This window comes from Pezoporus occidentalis, unplaced genomic scaffold, assembly GCF_034315485.1.
Source record: "Pezoporus occidentalis ecotype Australia unplaced genomic scaffold, CSIRO_AGI_Poc_V1 ctg64, whole genome shotgun sequence".
Classification (NCBI taxonomy): Eukaryota; Metazoa; Chordata; class Aves; order Psittaciformes; family Psittacidae; genus Pezoporus; species Pezoporus occidentalis.
In genome coordinates this window covers 2,986,781-3,006,659 of record NW_026915987.1, presented here as the reverse complement: position 1 = coordinate 3,006,659, position 19,879 = coordinate 2,986,781, and the positions used below count along the sequence as shown (strand labels likewise).

The window sequence follows — 19,879 nt, the reverse complement described above, 5'->3', positions numbered from 1 at the left end:
CTCTAAGATGAAAGAGGGTAGATTTAGGTTGGATATAACTAAGAAGTTCTTCCCTGTGAGGGTGCTGAGGTGCTGGCACAGGGTGCCCAGAGAAGCTGTGGCTGCCCCATCCCTGGCAGTGTTCAAGGCCAGGTTGGACACAGGGGCTTGGAGCAAGCTGCTCTAGTGGAAGGTGTCCCTGCCTGTGGCAGGGGTTGGAGCTGGAGGAGCTTAAAGGTCCCTTCCAACACAAACCAGGCTGGGGTTCAATGATGTAGTGAACTTTCTCAATCAAAGTAGTTGGTATCTCTTTGAAAGGCATTTCAGATTTCAGTAGCAAGTTTCTGAACATAAGGGTGTGATACACAGCCAGCATTGTATTAGGCTTAGACCATGTTCAAAATCTAGTTTCTAGCTAATAGACATTAAGAGAAATATTATGCAAGAAAATGTGTTTGTTTGTTTGTTTTTTTCTGAGAAACTTCAGTATAAAAAATTCTGATATATATATATATCAGTGGTTTCTGCAGCAGCTCTTGGTGGTGGCATTTCTGATGCATGCCATTGCACCAGCTTGGTGGGACGGCACAGTACATGTCCCAGGAGAGCTCAGCTGGGACATGGAGCTCATAAAGAAGAGAAGGTGCCAAAGCATCCGAGCAGCAACTCCTGGGGTCACTGGCAAAGCAAATTTAAACACTGGTGATGAGTTCATCTGAAAAAAACCTGTGTTATCAAACCAAACAGACATAAACCATTCTGCTTTGTGCATGCCTGCCCCAAACTAAAATGCTACCTTGTATTTTCCAAGTGGAAAATTGAAACATGGAGAGAGCTTCTCCCAGTTTATGAACAGAAAATATGATTTAGAGGAAAGGTTTTTTTCCATTGCATGTTTGGTTGAAACTGTATTTTAGAAAGAAACTCCCTTTCATCTGTAATCAGAAAATATCCTTTCATGCCCACAATCTAAAATGTAGGTATTTTTAACATCAAATTATGATGTTCAGAGTCAGCTTTCATTATTTACTAAAGCAAAATTTGAAGGATTGCATTTATGTAGCTGATTAAACCAGTAGTTCTGGGAAGCAAAGTGCCATTAACTGAAGCAGCGCTTTAAAAGGTTATGATAACAACATCTTTACTCATTAAGGAATACCCTAAGATTAGAAAATGACTAAAAATACGCTTTCCTTTTTTGAACAATCTACACAGTGACTGGTTGCATTTTTTTAAGACCAACATTAGTCACTGATTCATTAATATGAATTTATTTGATTCTACATGAATTGTATGGTTTTATTTATAGCCCCAGGCAGGAGTTATTTGTCTGCTGGCTTCTTAATCCAAGTAGAAGCAGTGAAGCTACTCAGGGAAGCACATTAGCAGTAATATCTGCTACAGCATTTCAAGCTTACAGGAACTGAAAACTGAGTAAACGGCCAATAGCCTTCAAAGAGTTCCAGACATTCTATAGACAGAAAATAGGGTAATTATAAAGTGAATTAGCATTCATCTTTGTATTATGTCTGTAGATCAGAAGTGATTATTGCCACTTTCTGAATAGATTCAGAAGGATTTTAAGATGCAAGCAGTGAACAGGATTTCAGATAAGGAGTTGGCTTCATAATTAGGTAGTTTTCTCTTCTGGAAAAAATACTTGTTATCACAGAGGCTCATTTTTTATCAGTTTGTGGATAAGCTGTGCTGCAGCTTATCGTGCTTGTACTGGAGATGGTTTGTGTCTGCTCCAGTTCACGCAGGGTCAATAATTATGTGGACCTAACACTAGAGGAAGCAGAGGAAATGATTTTGCCCTGTCTTTTTTCCCATCTCTTCTGCAATACTTTGTGTTGTGTGCATAGACACCATGTCCTCACAGATAGGCAGTTGTAATGAAACCAGGTTTTGTTTCAAAGTGACATCCTGTTGGGCCATAAATAACTTCAAAAGCTCTTCTCTGCAAAGAGCTACAGCAGAGCAACAAGGGAGGAGTAGCTGTCACATATGGCCATGCCCCGTTGTGGTGAGAACGTGTAGAAAGCAAGAGTCAGATTAGGTTGGACAGGGAGATAACACATTCCTTCCATTTGCTGCTGCTTTGGCTCCCAAAACCCTGAAACACTGTCCCCAGAGGGACCAACCTGCTCCATTGCTTTACTTCCATTTCCTGCAGCAGACTTTATGTGCAATGTCACTTGCTCCTGATGTTCTTGACTGGTTTGAATAGGATAATGAGCTTGCAGGCAGGCTGCATATTCTCCTGGTAGTGTTTTTACTGTGCTTCAGATATTTTCTGATTTACTTCTTTTTTAGGTGCCTTTTCACATAGAAAGCAGAAAGGATGAAGGCATTACTTCTGAACCTCCTGCTCTTCAGCTTGTCAGTAGCCAAAGCAGTGGGTGGCCATGTGTTGTAGTCTTTTGGCAGTCACCTCTGCTACTTGTGTCAACATTAAGGATGCATCTCATTTCTAGATGCTGAGAAATTTGAGTCTATAATGTCAATGTCTGTTTTAAGGAAAGGATTTTGGCAAAATAGGTTTTGCTAATATGAGCATTACTTGGTTGCTCCAGTTTCTCAGTGGTGTATGTACCTGTCAGCACCTTTCAGTTCGCTATGAGTGAGGTAGAGTGGAAGCTTTAGCACCTCAGATATAATTTAAAGGCTGATTTATGTTCTTGGCACAACTGAAACACAACTAAAACCCATCCTGAAATGATACATCTTGCGTCAGAGCTAGCAGATTCTGAGCGTCTCCTCCGCACTGTGATGAGTACCAACCTTGCACCCTCAACCTTCCTCCTCACCACATCCAGGCTGATTTAGGAGATTTTCTTTTATATCTTGGCTTTGATGGGCTCAGTGCAGACACTTATGGAGAGGCTGTGTCCTGGAAAGTTGCCTGGTGGCTTATTGTGTGTTCTACTTTGGAGAGTCCCATCAGGGAGGCTGGGACTTTGCATCCCACCACTGCGTGGTGCCTGTCCTATGGAAATAGAGCCCAGGGGATGGGAAGCAGGCAGTTGTGCTCTTCTCCGTGCTCTTGGTTTGCAGATCAACTGAAGGCTTTGTTCAGCAGAAGAGCAGTTTCCCAGCTCTAACTTGTTATTCCTAGGTATTTATTCAATGTTGACAGCTCACTCTGGCTGTTCAAAGCACAAACCAGAAGCCGGTCCCCACCCCAAGGACTTTCCTTATGAAGTGAGAAATATCCTCTAAGAGCAAAATGCATCTGGTGGCTTGTGCCAAGGCAACACTTGGGCATGCACAGACCTGTCCCTAAGCTGTCTTGTTTCCCTGAGCCTGTGTGCTAAAGAGGAGGTTCATTTTTCAGCCCGGTTTGTTTAAGCAGTGCTAGATCTGGAGCACTGCAGAGCAAGGCACCCACCCACCCATCCTGGAGGATGCACAGGACATCCTGGGATGCCCGTCTAAGGCAGCTTCAACTCTCTGTGCCCATCCGTGCTGACCATGAAGAGCTGCAAATAACAGCTCCTCATGGGAAATCCTTGCACGGGGCAGCAGGTCTGGGCAGTCAGAGGCTTTGTATGTTTACTCATTAGTTCCTTCTAAACCCAAATAAATCTGTTGCAGGGTGATAACATGGTAATCTTTCATAATGTAGAACCAAAAAGAAATGGCAAATTATGCTATGATGAGGTTGCTCAGTTTTGTGTCAGGGGTCACTAGGACAGCTTGGGGGGTGCTCTTCCCTAATGATGGGCTTGTTCTCCATTTGATGTGTGATATTTGGTGCATGGGGCTCTAAGCTATGTCCTCAGTACCTTCTGGTATAATTTACATTTAGAACTGTGATTTTTGACACTAGTTCTTATGCTGTGGTGTAAATGGGGCACTCAGCTGCTGGTAAATTAGTCCGGAATGTGCCTCTTGAGAATGGGGAATGTAGATTTGTGGGTTTGGTGGTTAGCTCTGTGATTTCTGGTTTAAATCAGATGCCTTCACACCTGCCTGGGTGCCCTTCCTGTCTGCAGAGAGTGGTTAAGTAGGTTTTTGCCTCTTTAGCAGAGCCAGGCAGCAGCACCTTTGGTAAAGAAGTGATCCCCCAGCAGAGCTCTGAGATGTGAAGCCTTTCTGACAGCTCCCACTATGCTACATGAGCGCTGCTTCCCCCAGGGTCTGTGCACAGTGACAGACCCTGACAGTCCAAATCAGCACATACACGCACAGGAGCTGCTTTCTCCTATTGTCAGGGGAGCCCACAAAGTGCGTCAGGAAAATACATCTGCCTCCCTTGTGGGGTGTGTGTTAAGTGCTGGAGTCCCACGCGGCCCCTCCGGCTGCGGAGCTCAGACTCGTGTGGCAAAGGCAGACAACAGAGCAGGCTGGTGGAAGGAGAATGCTTTTCCTGTCTTTGTTAGAGGAAGTTTCATTAAGGAAGAAAATGGGTGCTGGACCTCCATGCAGCTAAATGCAGAACTCCACCCTGGAAGCCAATGGGTTTATGCAAAAGCAGAATTTGACTTGCAGTCTTTAGGAGGAAAGCAAAACAGCCTTCCCTGCCTGTGTTGGCTTAGGGAGATGACCCATTTGCATGTGGTGATCAGAAACCAAGAGCTATGTTGAGGAATTAAAGCATTAAGGCTATGCCAACAGAGGTATCTTCAGCATAACAGGAGGCAGACGTAAAAAAGAGCTACTCTCTCATGGGATAAAGGTGCTCTCATCATATCTGCACGGATGTGTGACTCTCCCCATCGCTGGGGTTTTTTCACAATACACAGACCAGCTCAGGCTTTGATGCTCAGGGACAGATTTAATTTCTCTTTGCTCTTCCTGCCAATCTAATTTCTCTTCACCTGCTGATTTGCTCATCCAGATGTTTCCAGGTGGGGACAGAGGTGCTGTTAATTGTGGGAAGCCTTGTAGGCGGTTTCAAAGCGCTGGCTGTGCTATATGATGTGTGCAGAGACTTTAACCCTTCAGGCTGTACCTGACACTTCCAAAGGGGATGGCCTTGTTTTATAAGCCAAGGTAACTCCTTTCCAGAGGGCTTGTTCCATAATGCCTAACATGTGCGGGGGCAAACTAACACTGATGATCCTGCTGGCTTTCCCTGCTCATGTTTTCCGCCAGCCATTTTCTCTCCATTCCTATAATTTCTTTGGCTCAACCCTCTAATCCCCCTTCTCAGCTGAAAAATTCCTCTTGTATTTTTGGTTGTTTTTAGGGAATCAGTTCAAAGCTGGATACTAACTTTCCACCTTCCTCCCCTCCTCAGCAAGCAGCAGAACTCCTCCAAATCCAAGTCTGTTTGGGAGCAGAGGACCAGCCAGATCCGGATGCACAATTTCCGAGCCAGCTGCGAGGCGCTGTACAACGAGCTGGATCCAGAGGAGCGGGTGCGTTACGCCACCACCCTTCACATCAGGCCGGACATGAAGACTCATTTGGACCGACCACTGGTGGTAGAGCCGAGGAGCGAAGGGAGGAACAGCATCAGCAAGCTGAGTCCTGTGGATGTGCAGGAGGTGGAGCAGACCAAAGTCAGCTCTGGTGATGGGACAGAACCTCCACGAAAGCACCATCGACATCGGGATAAAGACAAACTGGGAGAGCAAGAGAAGGGTGATGTGACCAAGGATGAGAACGGGGAACCTGGTGTCAACAATAAGGAGGAGCGGCACAGGCAGCACCGGAGCCGCAGCAAGGAGGTGGAAGGGGGAAGTAAGGAAGGGAAAAGTGATCGGAACAGGGGTCAGGAGGGGGGAAAGAGGCACCATCGCAGGGGTTCGGTGGATGAAGGTGGTGAGAAGGAGCACCGCAGGCACCGGCCTCACCGGCACTCTGCCGACCGGCAAGGCAAGGAAGGCAATGGGACAATCAACGGGGCCAGGAGCGAGCGACGTTCCCGACACCGGGGAGGGTCGAGGTCTGGGAACCGGGAAGGGGAGCCCGGGTCCAAGGGCGAGAACGGAGAAGAGCCTCACAGACGGCACAGGTTCAGGAACAGGGCGCTGTCAACCTACGATTCAGTGGAGAAGGAGAACGGGGAGAAGGAGGGGGAGGCTGGCGAGAAGGAGCACCGGAATCATCAGCCCAAGTAAGTGAGTGCTGCATGGTTAGACTTGTTCCTGGGACAGCTCAGGGGCCACGAGACCACAGACACGATTCAGGGAATTATTTATTCCCCTTCCCAAGGTGTTCCCTGCTGTTCTCGCACCCACGCCAGCTACCACCACAACCTGCAGGTCTGTTTTGCTTCAGTCAGTAATGCCAGAGGCTCCCAAAGGTGGTTTCGGTCCATGATGGACCATAGAATAGCTCAGGTTTATGTAAAGGAATATCCTTGATGTAAATACCATCAGACCCTCTAGGACACATAACATGGAGCAGTGAATTTCAGGGAAGTTTCTGTGGGACAGATATTTAAATAGCATCCAGTCTTGCTTATAGTCCTTTGGTTCTCTTTTTGCTATTTTATGATGAACCTGTCAGCTGCATCACCAATTGTTACAGCAAGTGGCTTCTTTCATTAAGAACACCGATGTACCCCATTTGGTTTAATTCTTATGTAAGTCAAGTGAGAAAAATTGTACTCGTGAAGCATTTAAAGTAGTTAATAAAGAAGGATAGATTGCCTTTTCAGCTTTATTAGTCTGGTGGAAAAGAAATTTCACTGGGATCCTTTAGAATAGCGTTCATGTCACCGTGGAGAGCTGTGAGTGGCACTGAGATAATAATTTTCCTGTCTATATTATCCTCCTTTCAGATGGATTTCAAAACACTTTGCATACTGTTTAGTTTGATCATGTGCACAAGCTCACTTTCCTCCTCACTGAAACAGAGCTACTGCTGCAGAGGAATGCAGAAGCTGTTTAGCCGCATAAAGCAACATTACAGAGGGGTTTAGGACTGGGAAAGAGAGTCACCATATTTAAAATGAGGTCTCAGGAGAACATTAAACAGCAGAATGTCAGAATTCAGTCAGAAGCCAGCTGATGCTGGAAAGCTAATGTCATTGTTACATGCAAGTGCTGTCTGGTCTTTTCTTACGAAGCTCGGTTCTGAGTCTCATTAAACTGAATAAAGTGATGCTCAGTGGCATGGTTCCTCTTAATGTTGGCTCAGAGGACCAGGTCACGTACTGTGATACCAGTAGGTTGTCCTGCAGCCTGTGACTTTCCTGCAAAGGACTTCCATGGAAAAAATAGTCTATGGAACCTATGTTCCATAGGTGTGCATGTGTTCTCTGGCTCCTTCTTGGGCCATATCCAACAAAACCTGCTTTTCTACCTTAGGGAGAATAAGTGTGAGATTGAGGCTAGTGGAAGTGTGAGTGTCCCTGTGCACACCCTTCCCAGCACCTACCTGCAGAAGGTGCCGGAGCAGCCAGAAGATGCTGACAACCAGAAGAACGTGACACGGATGATTCAGCCACCGCTGGACAAAACCACCACTGTGAACATCCCTGTCACCATCACTGCCCCACCGGGGGAGACCACTGTCATACCAAGTGAGTGCCTCTGTCCCCCTGCTTTTTGCTAAGAAGTTGCCAGGAAAAAGGTGACTTTCCAAGGAGCTATCAGCACATGATGGGTGAAGGGGATCTCCTGGCCATCCTTGCAATAGGTGCATAGGAGAAGTTGCTGATACAGGCTCTACAATTCATGCAGCCTGCAGGAACCCAAAAGGCGTTCCTGGGTCGCCTGGTGGTTCTGGAAAAGACCACATCAGGCTCCCTGGAGGTGGCTTAACCAGAGCACATCCATGCATCTTTACATAAGAAAAGGAGTAAGAAAGACAATAAAATGTGGTAACTGAGAGCTGTGCAGCAAAACAAGCAACTGCAGGAGACCTTGTGAGCACAGGAGTAGGTCCTCCTTTATTGCCTTCCTCAGCTGCCATGCTGCAAGCTCCAACTCCAGCAGTGCTGTTTTATGGTTCCCCTGGTGCCCCAGAGGCCTGGTGGGCCACAGACCCCTCAGACAAGGGCATGGGAAGCAGTGGCACTGCATTCAAGCCCACAGGCCAAATTCATACTTCTTGATGTATTGGCTGAGCCCACTGTGGAGCAGCAGGTCTTTTGTGGCGGCACAGCTACCACAGCATCCATCGGGTGACCCTGCTGCTTTGGGTTCCTGCAGGCTGAGTAATTTTAGAGCTTCTTGCAGTCCTCTGTGTCTCAGTTTCAGCAGATCCACCCTCACCTGTCCTTCTCCACAGCTCCATGCATTGGGTCTATCAGTGTGGATCTACCCTGTTGTACAGATGGTCCAGGACCGCCGTGTCCATGACCTGCACTACAAACACCCGGCCACCAGCTCGTTCTGACCAGGTTGTGGCTCATCCCTGGCAGTGTAAGCACAGCCTGGGAAGTCTTGAGACCTGGGAATGCCAAGGAGGATTGCAGTGTGAGATCCAAGAGGTCCACATCAGATTTCAGGCTGTCAGGACACTGCTTTCCAAGAGGCACAGCCAAAATCTGGCGGCTTCTCTATGTGCTTTCTAACTGTGTTGTCAGCCACACGAGACTGGTCTCCCCCCACCATCCTAATTTCTTCTTTTTCTGAAGTGATAATTTTACTATATTGCAATACTGAGTGTCTGTCAATCACAATTTATCAGCCTCCCTCTTTCCTGGCCATTTCCTTGGTATCTGGCTTCAGATGCAATAAGCAGTTTATTGAACATGTCACTCACACACAATGAAGTGTCTTTTTGTTGCAAAATAAAACAAAAAGTAATAAAACCCTGCACCTAACACGTTATAAGTGGGTGGAGGTTTTTGGATTCCAAGTGCTGTGAATGAATAGACAAGTCCGTATCTGTCTAACAAGAGAATTTGTAGTATAAAATGTTTTCCAGTTCATACATTGGAAATTAAGCAAATTATCCTATAAACCCACAGCAAGTAAACTTATGATGGAAATTGGAGAATGCATTTTTAACCTCTGGAAGTGAGATTCAGAACTAACATCTAGAAGAGGTTCATGTAATGAAAAACCTGATGCGAGATGGAGCTTGACACATTTATACATGGGGAGCCCTGCCAAAACTGGGGTGCACTATGCAGGCGCAGGGCTAAGGGTTCCAAGAAATCCCTTCCAAGTCTCTTCCTAACACTGGGAAGTTCGGCATTTAACCCCAAAAGTATTGAAGCTGATCTAAGAATTTGCTCTTCTGCACATTCAAAAGCCAATATGCTTATGAATGCTGATCTATGGGAGAAGATATGAGATAATGGAGTTAGTTAAACTCACTGCCTTTTTTCTTCCCAAGGATCCCTAGCTGCTTCTCGCTCCCTAATAATGTATGATATTTGGAATGGGATTTCCATCCCCAGTTTGGCAGCTCTTGTAGAAATAAGTATAAGGTTTCTTTGTTTGTCAGCACTGGGCATCTTCATTTCCTGGCCATTTCTGATCTATTGCTCATCAGTGCAGCAGTTAAGGAAGATAATTGCAGTGTATATCATAGCGTAGTAAATAGCAGTGATAATAATCAAATGATTGTTCATCACATTTAATCAACGTCTTCAAAGGCTGTTTGCTTTCCCAGCTGCACTGTTTGCATATCCAGCTGTTGCAGGCAGCCTGCTGTGTAAAGATACATTTTTAACTCTCTGGTTTCTGTTTCCTTAAATTCATATTTCAGTGAACAACGTTGAATTTGAAAGTAAAACAGAGGAGAAGAAAGACGTCGATGACTTGACAAAAAATGGGCCTAAACCAATCTTGCCTTACAGTTCCATGTTTATCCTAAGTCCTACAAATCCGTAAGTACTTTGACTCTGTAATACCACTTATTACGGGTTACGGGTACTTCAGGCATGGGCATTCAGAGCAATAACATCAGCTTGATCTTCATCTCTGCCAGTCAAACACATTGGGCAATGACATAAAAGCTTATGGATGCTGCAGACCAGTTGCTGTCTTTCAGCTGGGATTTTCTGCAGGAATATATTGGTAGGACAAGGAAAAGATGCTGCTTTAGACAGACTCTTCCGAACCACCCTGCTGATGGGCTGTTATTTCCTCTGTTGTATCACTATAAAAGGTGGGAGCATCGACCACCACTTGGAGAAACATTACCAGGAGACACTGGTTGGGGGCCTTTTTTGATGTCACCAGATTCCTGCATGTTCCTCAACTGGAATTTGTGCTCTACTGTACTAGGACCCTCACATCCCTGAAAACCTTCAGCTTCTGGGAAAACATGACTGTTTTTCATTTGCCAGGGCTGAGAGTACTGCTCATGGGATCTGTTGGGATTACAGCGTTTCTTCCGCTTCAGGCATCTGTACCTCATGGGGAGCTTTGTACTCAAAGCCTGTAAATACTGAGTATGTCACTCTGAAGGCTGCAGGACTAGACAAGAGCAGCAGGAGTTGTAATAATTGTAGCATGAAGGCCTCTGAGTCATTTTAAGCAGTAACTTGGGGCGATGGAGGGCTTTGAAACTTCTGCCAACCCAGAGATCTCTAGGAGCAGATGTGATTGTCTCTCTCCTGCTCAAGTAGACTTGCTGCAGATCCTTGATGTTGGTGTCTCAGGTTGTACTCCGCATGCTCAGGCGCCTAAGGGGAACCAGGCCCTTCCTTTAGCACCTTGGTTCAAGAGAACAATGAGTGCTCCTGCACCCCCTGCTCTTCAGGACTGCGACATCCTGGCTGCCTGTGCAGCTTGTGGAACAGAACAGGCTGCTCTATGTACTCATCTTTGACATCAGAAATGCTTCTCTGGTGGAATCTACAGTCCAGCACCTCTGGACAGTGGGCAGGCTGCGCACTTTCTTCAGAAACAAGTGCCAGATACATAGTTTAGGCTACAGCCCTCCAAGACAATACAGCTATGAACACAGAAGAAATTCATCAGTGGGAGAAGTTAGAGGCTATCTCTCAACACCAGCTGTTAGAAAAGGAGAATGACCCCAAAATGAGCATTGGCTGTAAAATGTCTGCTGAAGGCAGCATTTCAGAGTGGAAAGCTGGGTGATCCCAAGCCCATAAGGGTCTGAGCTGAGGAGAGGACTGGGCAGACAGAGAAGCAGCAATACCAGAGAAGCTGTGGCTGCCCCATCCCTGGCAGTGTTCAAGGCCAGGTTGGACACAGGGGCTTGGAGCAAGCTGCTCTAGTGGAAGGTGTCCCTGCCTGTGGCAGGGGTTGGAGCTGGATGAGCTTTAAGGTCCCTTCCAATACAAACCATGCTGTGATTTCTATGAAGACTTTAGTTTCATTGTTTGCTTGTTTTCTCCCACCTGCCCCTTCAGTTATGACCTTCTGAATCTCACAGTCCAGGAGCTGGTATGTTGTTTCAGTCACCTTGCAGTTTTCCCCAGTTTTCTCCCCAAAAGCTGCCCTGCAAGATAGTTCCCTGTCTTGCAGTGAAAACACAAAGTTCACTGGGAGAGATGTATTACACAGGACCACGGAGAAAAAAAAGAAGGTAAAGACCAAGCTTCAGGAACATCAGCAGCTTGGTTTTCTTCCTCTGGGCAAGATGCAGATTCAGCTGGATCCTCTTGGGTGTTTTAGTTGGTCCTAACTTGTCAAGGGAGAAGTTAGCTTTCAGCTTTCTGGAGCAGTTTTCCACAACAGCTATTGCTACCCCCCTCCCTTCCAATCCCTGCTAGGGATGCGTGACTTGGGTCTTGCCAGTGGGCAAAAATGGTGTGAGAAGCACAAATGCAGTGTGCTACTTTTCAAGTGCTATCGCCATGCATCTAAAATGATTCCTCAAGAACCACTGGCACTTTACAAATGCTTCTGCATCTCACTGCTTGTTATGGACAATGACGATCTAAAAACAGGGACTTGTAATTCCTTCAATGAATTGAGTTTGATGCACGAATTACAGTTACAAATGTTACTGAAAATGTTGGCTTTCACGTCTATGGATTTGTGGAGTATGTAGATGATAATCTTCTCCTGTCAGACTGATAACCAGAGTTCAGGGATCCACAAAAGCACTTTTTTTCATCTTGTTTTGTATCTAATCTGTTTCCTTGGTATTTGTAACTCTTTTTCCTTCTGAATCCATTAGCAATTCAGAGAAAAAGACTATATCAGTAAATGTGAAAAATTAGTTCTAACTGTTCGGATATTTGCTTAGAGAAAATGTGATGTAGGAACTGAATTACACTCTCAGATAACAAGGTTGCTGGTGAGTTGTACCTGTAATTTGATTCTTGGTCAGAACGTAAGTCCTTTATTCAGCAGGCAAATATATTGCAGAGTTCTCTGTGCTGCTAAGTATTGATGAATAGCGGTCAGAAAGAGTTATTAGCTGAAGTCTGTGAGGAGTTTTGCATTTCTTGGAAATTGAAGCATTTGTCACTTTTCTTGGACACAATTTGTTGAGGGGAAAAGTATTAGGTTAAAGCAATCAAATATATTACTGTAAAGTATTTGTGCAGCTTATAAGGCATATTTATCTTAGAATAAATTGCTGGCAGGGGTGCTTGGCAAGGGAGTGATTGGTAGAAGTAATACTCATAGCCACAAAGCCAGTTTCAGCTAAGAGTCTGAGTGCGTAGTGTATATCTCAATTTTAAAGGGATTTATTGGTATTAAAAGGATTTCAAACCTAGTTTTGAACTCACAGGACTTTAGCCTGTGAGTTCAAAGTGAAAAAGAGGGGGGGGATATATAAACATAATTTGCAAAACTGAGTCTGAATGCTTGAAAGCTCTCAATGCTCTTATGATGATAGGTAGATAGAAATTAGATAGATGTCATTGCTTTGCAGAGTGGGTACAGAGCAGTGCAGCGATGTTAAATGTCTTACTTGAGATCTCGCCATAGATCAGCTGCAAATTGAAGTTTAAAGCCATTGATCCTGTTTTCTATTTTCTTACTATTATTGTAACAGGAATTGGAACTGGATGAGCTTTAAGGTCCCTTCCAACCCAAACCATGCTGTGATTTATATGAAGACTTTTTAATTTCATTATGTTGATATTAGGTGATATTCCTTACGATTGTTGTCCTTCTGCCAGCCTTTCATAGCCCTGCACTTGAATTCCAGGACCTGCAATATTCCTCCTAAGTGCTTCTGTTGTTTGCAGGATTCGGCGCCTTTTCCACTACATCGTCAACCTGCGCTATTTCGAGATGGTCATCCTCATAGTTATAGCCCTCAGCAGCATTGCTCTGGCTGCAGAAGACCCTGTCCAAGCGGAGTCACCAAGGAATGATGTGAGTACCAAGCAGCATGGCCACAATAAAGTTGTTCTGCTTCTCCCAGCAGTTCTGCACAAGGCATGTCCATTCCCATCCCTAAAGGGTAACACGGTGCACTGGCAAGTGCAGAACTGGAGCTCTGCATACTCAAATTAGCTTGCTCCACTATCAAAATGTTCGCAATTCCCATCCTTTTCTACTGCTTCAACCAAATGAGAATTTGGAAATCACTGGGTTTATGGCTGGTGTGAGTTACAGGGAAGATGCCTGCAAATCTCACACATCATTCAACAATGGGAAAGGCTCTCTAGTCACAAGCCAGGGCTGACACTGTCCTACTCTCCCCTTCTCCTGCCAGAACAGAGCCCAAGGATGTAAAGCCAGATACGGCTTTTTATCTTGGTAGAGTATGGCAGTAATATCTTAGAATTAGTAGCAAATCTACTTGTTCATGGATATCAAGCCAAATTTGGCATCTTCATAGATGGGTGCTGTTACAAGTAGAAGTAGGAGTATGCCACCTTGAACATGAGAGCATCCTGCTCAGGAGCATTCATAAGGCAGACAGCTGGGTGTCTGTCTCTCAAGCACATTCACAGAGCTAGTTACAGCTGCATGGACAACTGACACTCTACAGAACTGAAGATGATAGAAATTGCAAGATGCAGTTGACTGATTTGAGGCTCTTCAGTGTCAGTAGTTGCGCTATCATGTGATGTTTATAATGACCTAATATCCATTCACTATGTATAATGATATGAATTTGACTGTGAATAGATGGATCCCATCCGTATGAAATTTAGGAGATGGCTGGGTGTTTGAATGGACTGGTATTGCATTTATCAGGATACGTGCTGAGAAGCCTGTGTTCATCCACCCCTTCAATAGATTAAGGAACTGAATTGTTCAGAGCACAGGCTGGCAGACCAGGGCAGGACAGGAATTGCCTGGCCTGGCCTCCTGCTTCTGTGTCTGGTCAGTCCTAGCTTTCTCCGGAGGAGGATCCACAAATTCCCATGTCAATAATGAGCTGAAGTAGCTATGAGCAGTCTATGTCCCTCATCCTTAATAACTGGGGAATGAGTTTTGCAAAAAGGATTTTAGCACTCTCTTACTCTCCCAAGGTCTTTAACAGCACTATCATCAGCTACAGCAGAAGGGAAAACCAGGTTGCTAAACAGATGCTGGTGAATAAGGTCTTTTAGAAAGGATATTTAAATATTTCTATTTGAAATATCCAGTTTTGAGTTATTAAAGCTGCCATACGTGCAGGTGAACTGAAGCAACTCATGGGCATGCACACTGCAGTCTGGCAAGGACTGGAAAACATGTTGCTGTTTAAATCAGATGATGCAAGTTTGTGCCTAAACTGTTTGAAAGCCTCCCATGAGATATTTACCTATTAAAGCAAATAGACTGTTGCTAGAACAGACTCTTTGCTCATGTGCAGCTTATTTCAATGTGTAGCCTCCCCTAATATGAGTTTCTCTTTCCCATTTAGGCTCTGAAATACTTGGATTATATATTTACGGGTGTCTTTACCTTTGAGATGGTGATCAAGGTAAGAAGGTTTCTAAGCAGATAGGTTCACCTTTCACATTTACATATCTGCTTCTGTGAAGCTGGAGAAAAAGAGTGAAGCACTGCAAATATCTCTGAGGTGCCTGGAGAAGTGGTGGTGGTGGAAAGCCTCGCTTCCAAATGCTGTTCCTGGGATAGACAGTGCACAACAGATGCCTTTCTGAAGCAGCTCTCCTGGTTTCTTTAATCTCCCGTTTTATAAAGGAAAATAAGGATATCTTTAGTAGGTGGTTGCGTAAGAGGATAAGAAATGTATCTGATGCAGAAATGTCTGTGCGTGGCTAAGGACACAGGAGCCGATAGACTTCACTGAGACATGTCTGATTCTTCCTTTTTTCCTTTGATGCTGACCAGGAATATTAATAACAACTGATTCTTGGTCTGTCATGTTTCCAAAAGTTGAGGATTTATCTTTTTACTCAGTAGGGTGATAGGTTTTGCTAAGACCATGAGGCGGTAACTTTCCAGAAAGCACAATACTAATAAAGTAAGGATTTATTCTTGGGGTAGTGATGGAGTTAGTTTCTACTGTCAGAGCAAGGTGCAAAAGAGATGAAGAATAAAAACCAGATTTCCTTTGTTCAGTGAAAGGAATTGAAGCTATGTGAGAAAAGCAACCTTACATGGACAGTGTAGAGCTCTCAGAAAATGACGTAAAACCTAACATGCACTTCAAGACTCAACTGTAGGAGGCCTTTAGTAGCATTGCAAGGACGGGGTCAGTCTTGTGCAGACGTGCAATATCCTCTGCCAGTTGTTAACTCCTACTAATATGGTAGGATTGGGGTAGAATGAAATCAAACTGTTTGGATGTTGCACACACAGACTGCTGCTCCCAGAGATTAATGTATGTCTATGCAGAGAGTCCTGTGTAGCAGTTAGGGCTGCTGTCTCTAGTGTTTTTGGTAATGGTTTATTGACTTCAGCTTTGGTTTTGACAGGGCCTATTAGATGAGCATCTTGACTAAGTACCCAGACGATGCCCTGCTGCTGCAGAGCCCTGTAGAAGAGTTTGTTAAGGATCATTTGATTTAGGACATGCCTCTGTTCCTCAGTAGTGTTGATTTGGTACTTGTTTTATTAAAGCTCTTTTCCTCTGTTTCTCCTGAAGATGATTGACCTGGGGCTGTTACTCCACCCTGGCTCCTACTTCCGTGACCTGTGGAATATCCTGGACTTCATTGTGGTCAGTGGGGCCTTGGTGGCATTTGCCTTCTCGTAAGTACATGTTCATTTGCATCCCAATTTCTAGGAAATAAGCTGCAGAGGAGGCAGAACCAGGGCACAGCCCTAGTTGAAGTGCAACGTTTGTGGCTCCGTTTCTCAGTGAAATGTTCAGTTTCTGTCCTTTATCTTCTCAGAGCTGGGGGAAAGCAAAAAAATCATTCCCTATATTTGTGTTGTAGAATCCCTTGAAAATTCTCCCAGCTTTAGGGGCTCATTCAAACCTTAAACCAAAGATTTTTATGACTCTTTGGCCAACTTCTTTTCAAGGACACATGGGAACAGTTTGTGGCAGTCCAGTGTCTTCAGGCAGTTGTTTTAAAACTTGTCCTTACTATGAAAGAACAGTTAATGCCATCAGCTAAGAAGTCTGTGAACTCTTTACAACCTTATTTCTAGAGTCATGGATATTTCTGGTTCATAGACCTTTGGTGTTTCTTCTCCTCCTCCTCTCTCATTCAGGGTACTTTGATTTCCAGACAGTTTCACTTCACAGGTTAACTGCACCCTCCCTGAAACACAGCTCTCTTCTTAGGACATGAAAGAAGCACATAGATCATTATTTAGTGTCATGGAGGATTTTGAGCAACAGTCACAGAGGAATCGCCTTTTAAAAATGAAGATTAGCTTTTCTTTTGAGCATTTTCAAATGAAGAGAGCAGAGGAAGAACAATGCAGGTTATTCAGAACTTGGGGAGCTCAGATTTGGAAGATGGAAAGAAATTTTCCATGTATAGTTGTTGCCTATGGAATAATTGTTTTGCAAATGTTTTCCTGAGACACTCCAGGAGATGACCTGGAAACAGATGTGGCCAGTTTAATCTTCTGCTAGATTAACCTTGAGTAATTACATGAACATTTAGCAGCCCATGTGCAAATTGCACTCACTTGTGTATTGACATTATGATTAGAGAAGGTGAAGGAATTATTTTACTTGCTAATGAGAAAAAACATTCACCTTTGTCGAGGAACTGTGGAATTGTCTTGTATATTCTTGACTGCAAGTAATTTTTAGGCAGCCAGCCACAGCCTTTTATGTGCTCTGCTGATGAAAAGGACTGCCATGTCCCTTGCAGCTCAAAAAGTTTACTGGGACCTTTCTGGTAAGGTTGGCCTGGAGTATTTCTTGAGTTTTTCATTTTCTGAGGTGTCAAAGTTCTTTTCACGTGAAGGCTGTGAGATCTCCTGTTCATTTTAGATCTTCTGTTCTTCATAGCACATGCTGGACAAAAAGCCTAAGCTAATTTCACCAAGGAGTTGATGCGCAGAAGGAGATGGGATTGACATTGTCAGTATGATTTGTGAGCCAGTTGAGGAGTGACACTTTGGGGATATTGGGGTCTGGGCTTTCTGTGCCCAATCCTACGCCAAAGAATTTAGATCTTGGAGCAAGTCATGTCCAATACAAGTTTTTCAAAGGAATTCTGCCCTCCCTTCTTCAAAGGCTTTGTCCTTATTCATTGGAAATTTGATTTTCAGAGAAGCTGACTGCTCCTTTGTAAACAAGATTATCTTGAGATGGGATTGCTGGACTGGTGAATGCCTTGCTTACCTCAAATTTGACATCCCAAACAAGGCTGCTTTCTAAGATGGACCGGATATGTGTGTAGCTTGGTTTCCCTGCACATGAGTTTTATTAACACAACATCTTTCACAAGTGGATGTGGTCAGACTGAGTCAAGCAAAAACTTACTAAAAGAAGCATAGCAAATTTACAGAGCTCCTCTAAATTGAAGAGGGGTAGAAAAGAACAGTAGAATTAGGCACAAGTATTAGTTTGCAGAACAATATTACCCAAGTCCGTCATTCACTGAGAATTTCCCTTTTCCGTTAAGAATTCAAACTTACAAGACAGACTGGGAGATGAGGCATTTTGTGAGCCTTTCAGAGCAACTCCATGTGCTGTGAGAACAGACAGCAGGCTTTGCCTTTAAAACATCTTCCTTTCGAACAAGATTTTCTTAGGGACAAGTTATGTATTAAAATAAGTAATTTTTAATCTTTCTGAGTCTTTTTGTGTTTAGGTTTTCTATTGCTTGCATTGGCCATGAATATCTACCAGCACCTCATCAGCCTCTAAATAAATTACTTGTTACATCCCCAACTGTGCTTCATAATAGTTTGCCCCTAGCTGCTTCTGTTTTACATGCTCTTTGAGTAAGCATTGAGCAGGGATTTGCAGAAAGCCAATGCATTAAATCTGCCTGCCTCTTTATTGTGTCCCAGATTAAAGTGAGTCAAACTTATTTCTGAGACCTGGGGAAATCTGAATTACTTCTGTGGTTTTTATTATGGCTGTAACCTCTTCTACATGCCTATGTTTCTTCAGGCAGGGAATGCTGACATCCAGTTCTGAGAGCACTGCAGTGTCTCTGCTCTAACCTGTGAGCAGGAACCCAGTCACTCATGGGAGATGATTTGCTGTCTGTTCCTCCCAGTCCAGTTATGAACACTATCAAGTCTCAAACTGCTCAAATGAAAGTAGATAGTCACCTCCTTAGCTCAACTGCATGGTTTGGTTAAACCAGGCGGATGCACCAAGCCTGCTGAAGTTGGATAATCCTGAAAAAGAGCTTTTGGAGAGCAATCTGAGTAATCTTCCCCATTTTATTAGTAGGTTTTTTTTCCTAGCAAACACTCCAGGCCTGTCACTCAGCATCAGTGTCACTGTAAAAATGTATTTCATGTGGCTGTTACCAGGTTGTTTGCAAGAATACCTGATTGCCACTCAGTGGGTGGGATTTAATTCATGCATGTTCTTGACCTCCTTGGTGTCCAGTGAAGGTGATACGAATCTACTTCTTCCTGAATAGACATGTCACTGAAAAAGCAGGAAAAACAGCTTCCTGAAAGCTTCCATCTGGAAATGCATCCATCTGGAATATTGCAATAGACTATTTGTTTAGGCAGTATGAGACAGTATCAGTGGTTGCTGCAAGGTTCATAAAATCCATCTCAGTCTCTCAAAGCAGCTATCAGTCTGCTTTGTGCCTGGAGCTGTTTAGAAGCTCTTCTGTGCTTGACTGTACTTCAAAGCAGTAAATACACTTTAAAAGAAGGCCCCCAGTGAGATGCTAGAAACATCAGTAATACCAATGATGATGATAATAAAATAATGTCTTCTATTTAACAATGTGTTTCAAACAGAAATTCCCTTCTTTTTCTAAACATGCCACAAACATACAGACATGTTTTGGTCTTTAGGGAAGTAGAATTAGAGGAGCTTAAAGCAAGCTAGCAAATTTGGCATCAAAATTTGTCAGCCTCAGGTGTAAACTGTATTTGTTCAATAGAAACAGCTGATGAATAGTCGAAAGAGACTGCGTTTTTACATTTTCCACCACAGAAAGGTGGCTGAGCTGCACAGAATCTCACACAGCTCTTTGGAAAAGCAAGCAGCATTTGCCAACCAACCAAGGTTATTGTCCCCCAAAGTGTCAGGAGGAGGGAGGTAGATTCTCGCCCTGTCTTGTCAGATAAAGGGCTGATGCACCATGGAGGATGTGTGGCAATATCCTGTACAACCAACTTGCTGCCTCCTTGCTTGTTTTTATGAAGGTGGAGTTGGTGGGTGTGGGACAGGGGATGGGAATATCTGGCAGCCCATATCTCTGTGTGCATGGGGGGCACTGTATAGCTTTACCTTTCTGTTTGTCATTGACTCTGCTCTTTCTTTGTCTTCTTCTTGCTGGAATCTCTCTCTAGGAGTTTCATGGGGTAATATGTTATTCCTGTCTCTTGCTGCACTGTTATGCCTGTCAACCGTGTGTACACACACTTGCCACTGTGGAAACGAACCATGTTACACCCATTGCATCGACTCCTTTGTGCCTTTATTACTCATTATTCAGTGAAATGTATTTCCCCTTAACAAACCACATTCATCCTAATTTTCCTGAAGCAGAGGATAGAAGCAGACTAGAAAGCAAATTAGACCAGAGAGTCAG

The 19,879-nt window shown here is 44.2% G+C and overlaps 1 protein-coding gene across 11 annotated transcripts in view; it reads left to right on the top strand.

Annotated features, from left to right (window-relative positions):
* The window catches only part of CACNA1B (calcium voltage-gated channel subunit alpha1 B), a 297,873-nt gene that overhangs the window by 210,808 nt on the left and 67,186 nt on the right, over positions 1 to 19,879 (top strand). For all 11 annotated transcript variants that reach the window (XM_062640317.1, XM_062640320.1, XM_062640316.1 and 8 more), the window contains 6 exons: positions 5,225 to 6,046; positions 7,245 to 7,459; positions 9,601 to 9,721; positions 13,013 to 13,142; positions 14,629 to 14,688; positions 15,820 to 15,926. In XM_062640317.1, coding sequence (XP_062496301.1) covers positions 5,225 to 6,046; positions 7,245 to 7,459; positions 9,601 to 9,721; positions 13,013 to 13,142; positions 14,629 to 14,688; positions 15,820 to 15,926 — 1,455 coding nt within the window. The remainder of the gene's footprint in view (positions 1 to 5,224; positions 6,047 to 7,244; positions 7,460 to 9,600; positions 9,722 to 13,012; positions 13,143 to 14,628; positions 14,689 to 15,819; positions 15,927 to 19,879) is intronic.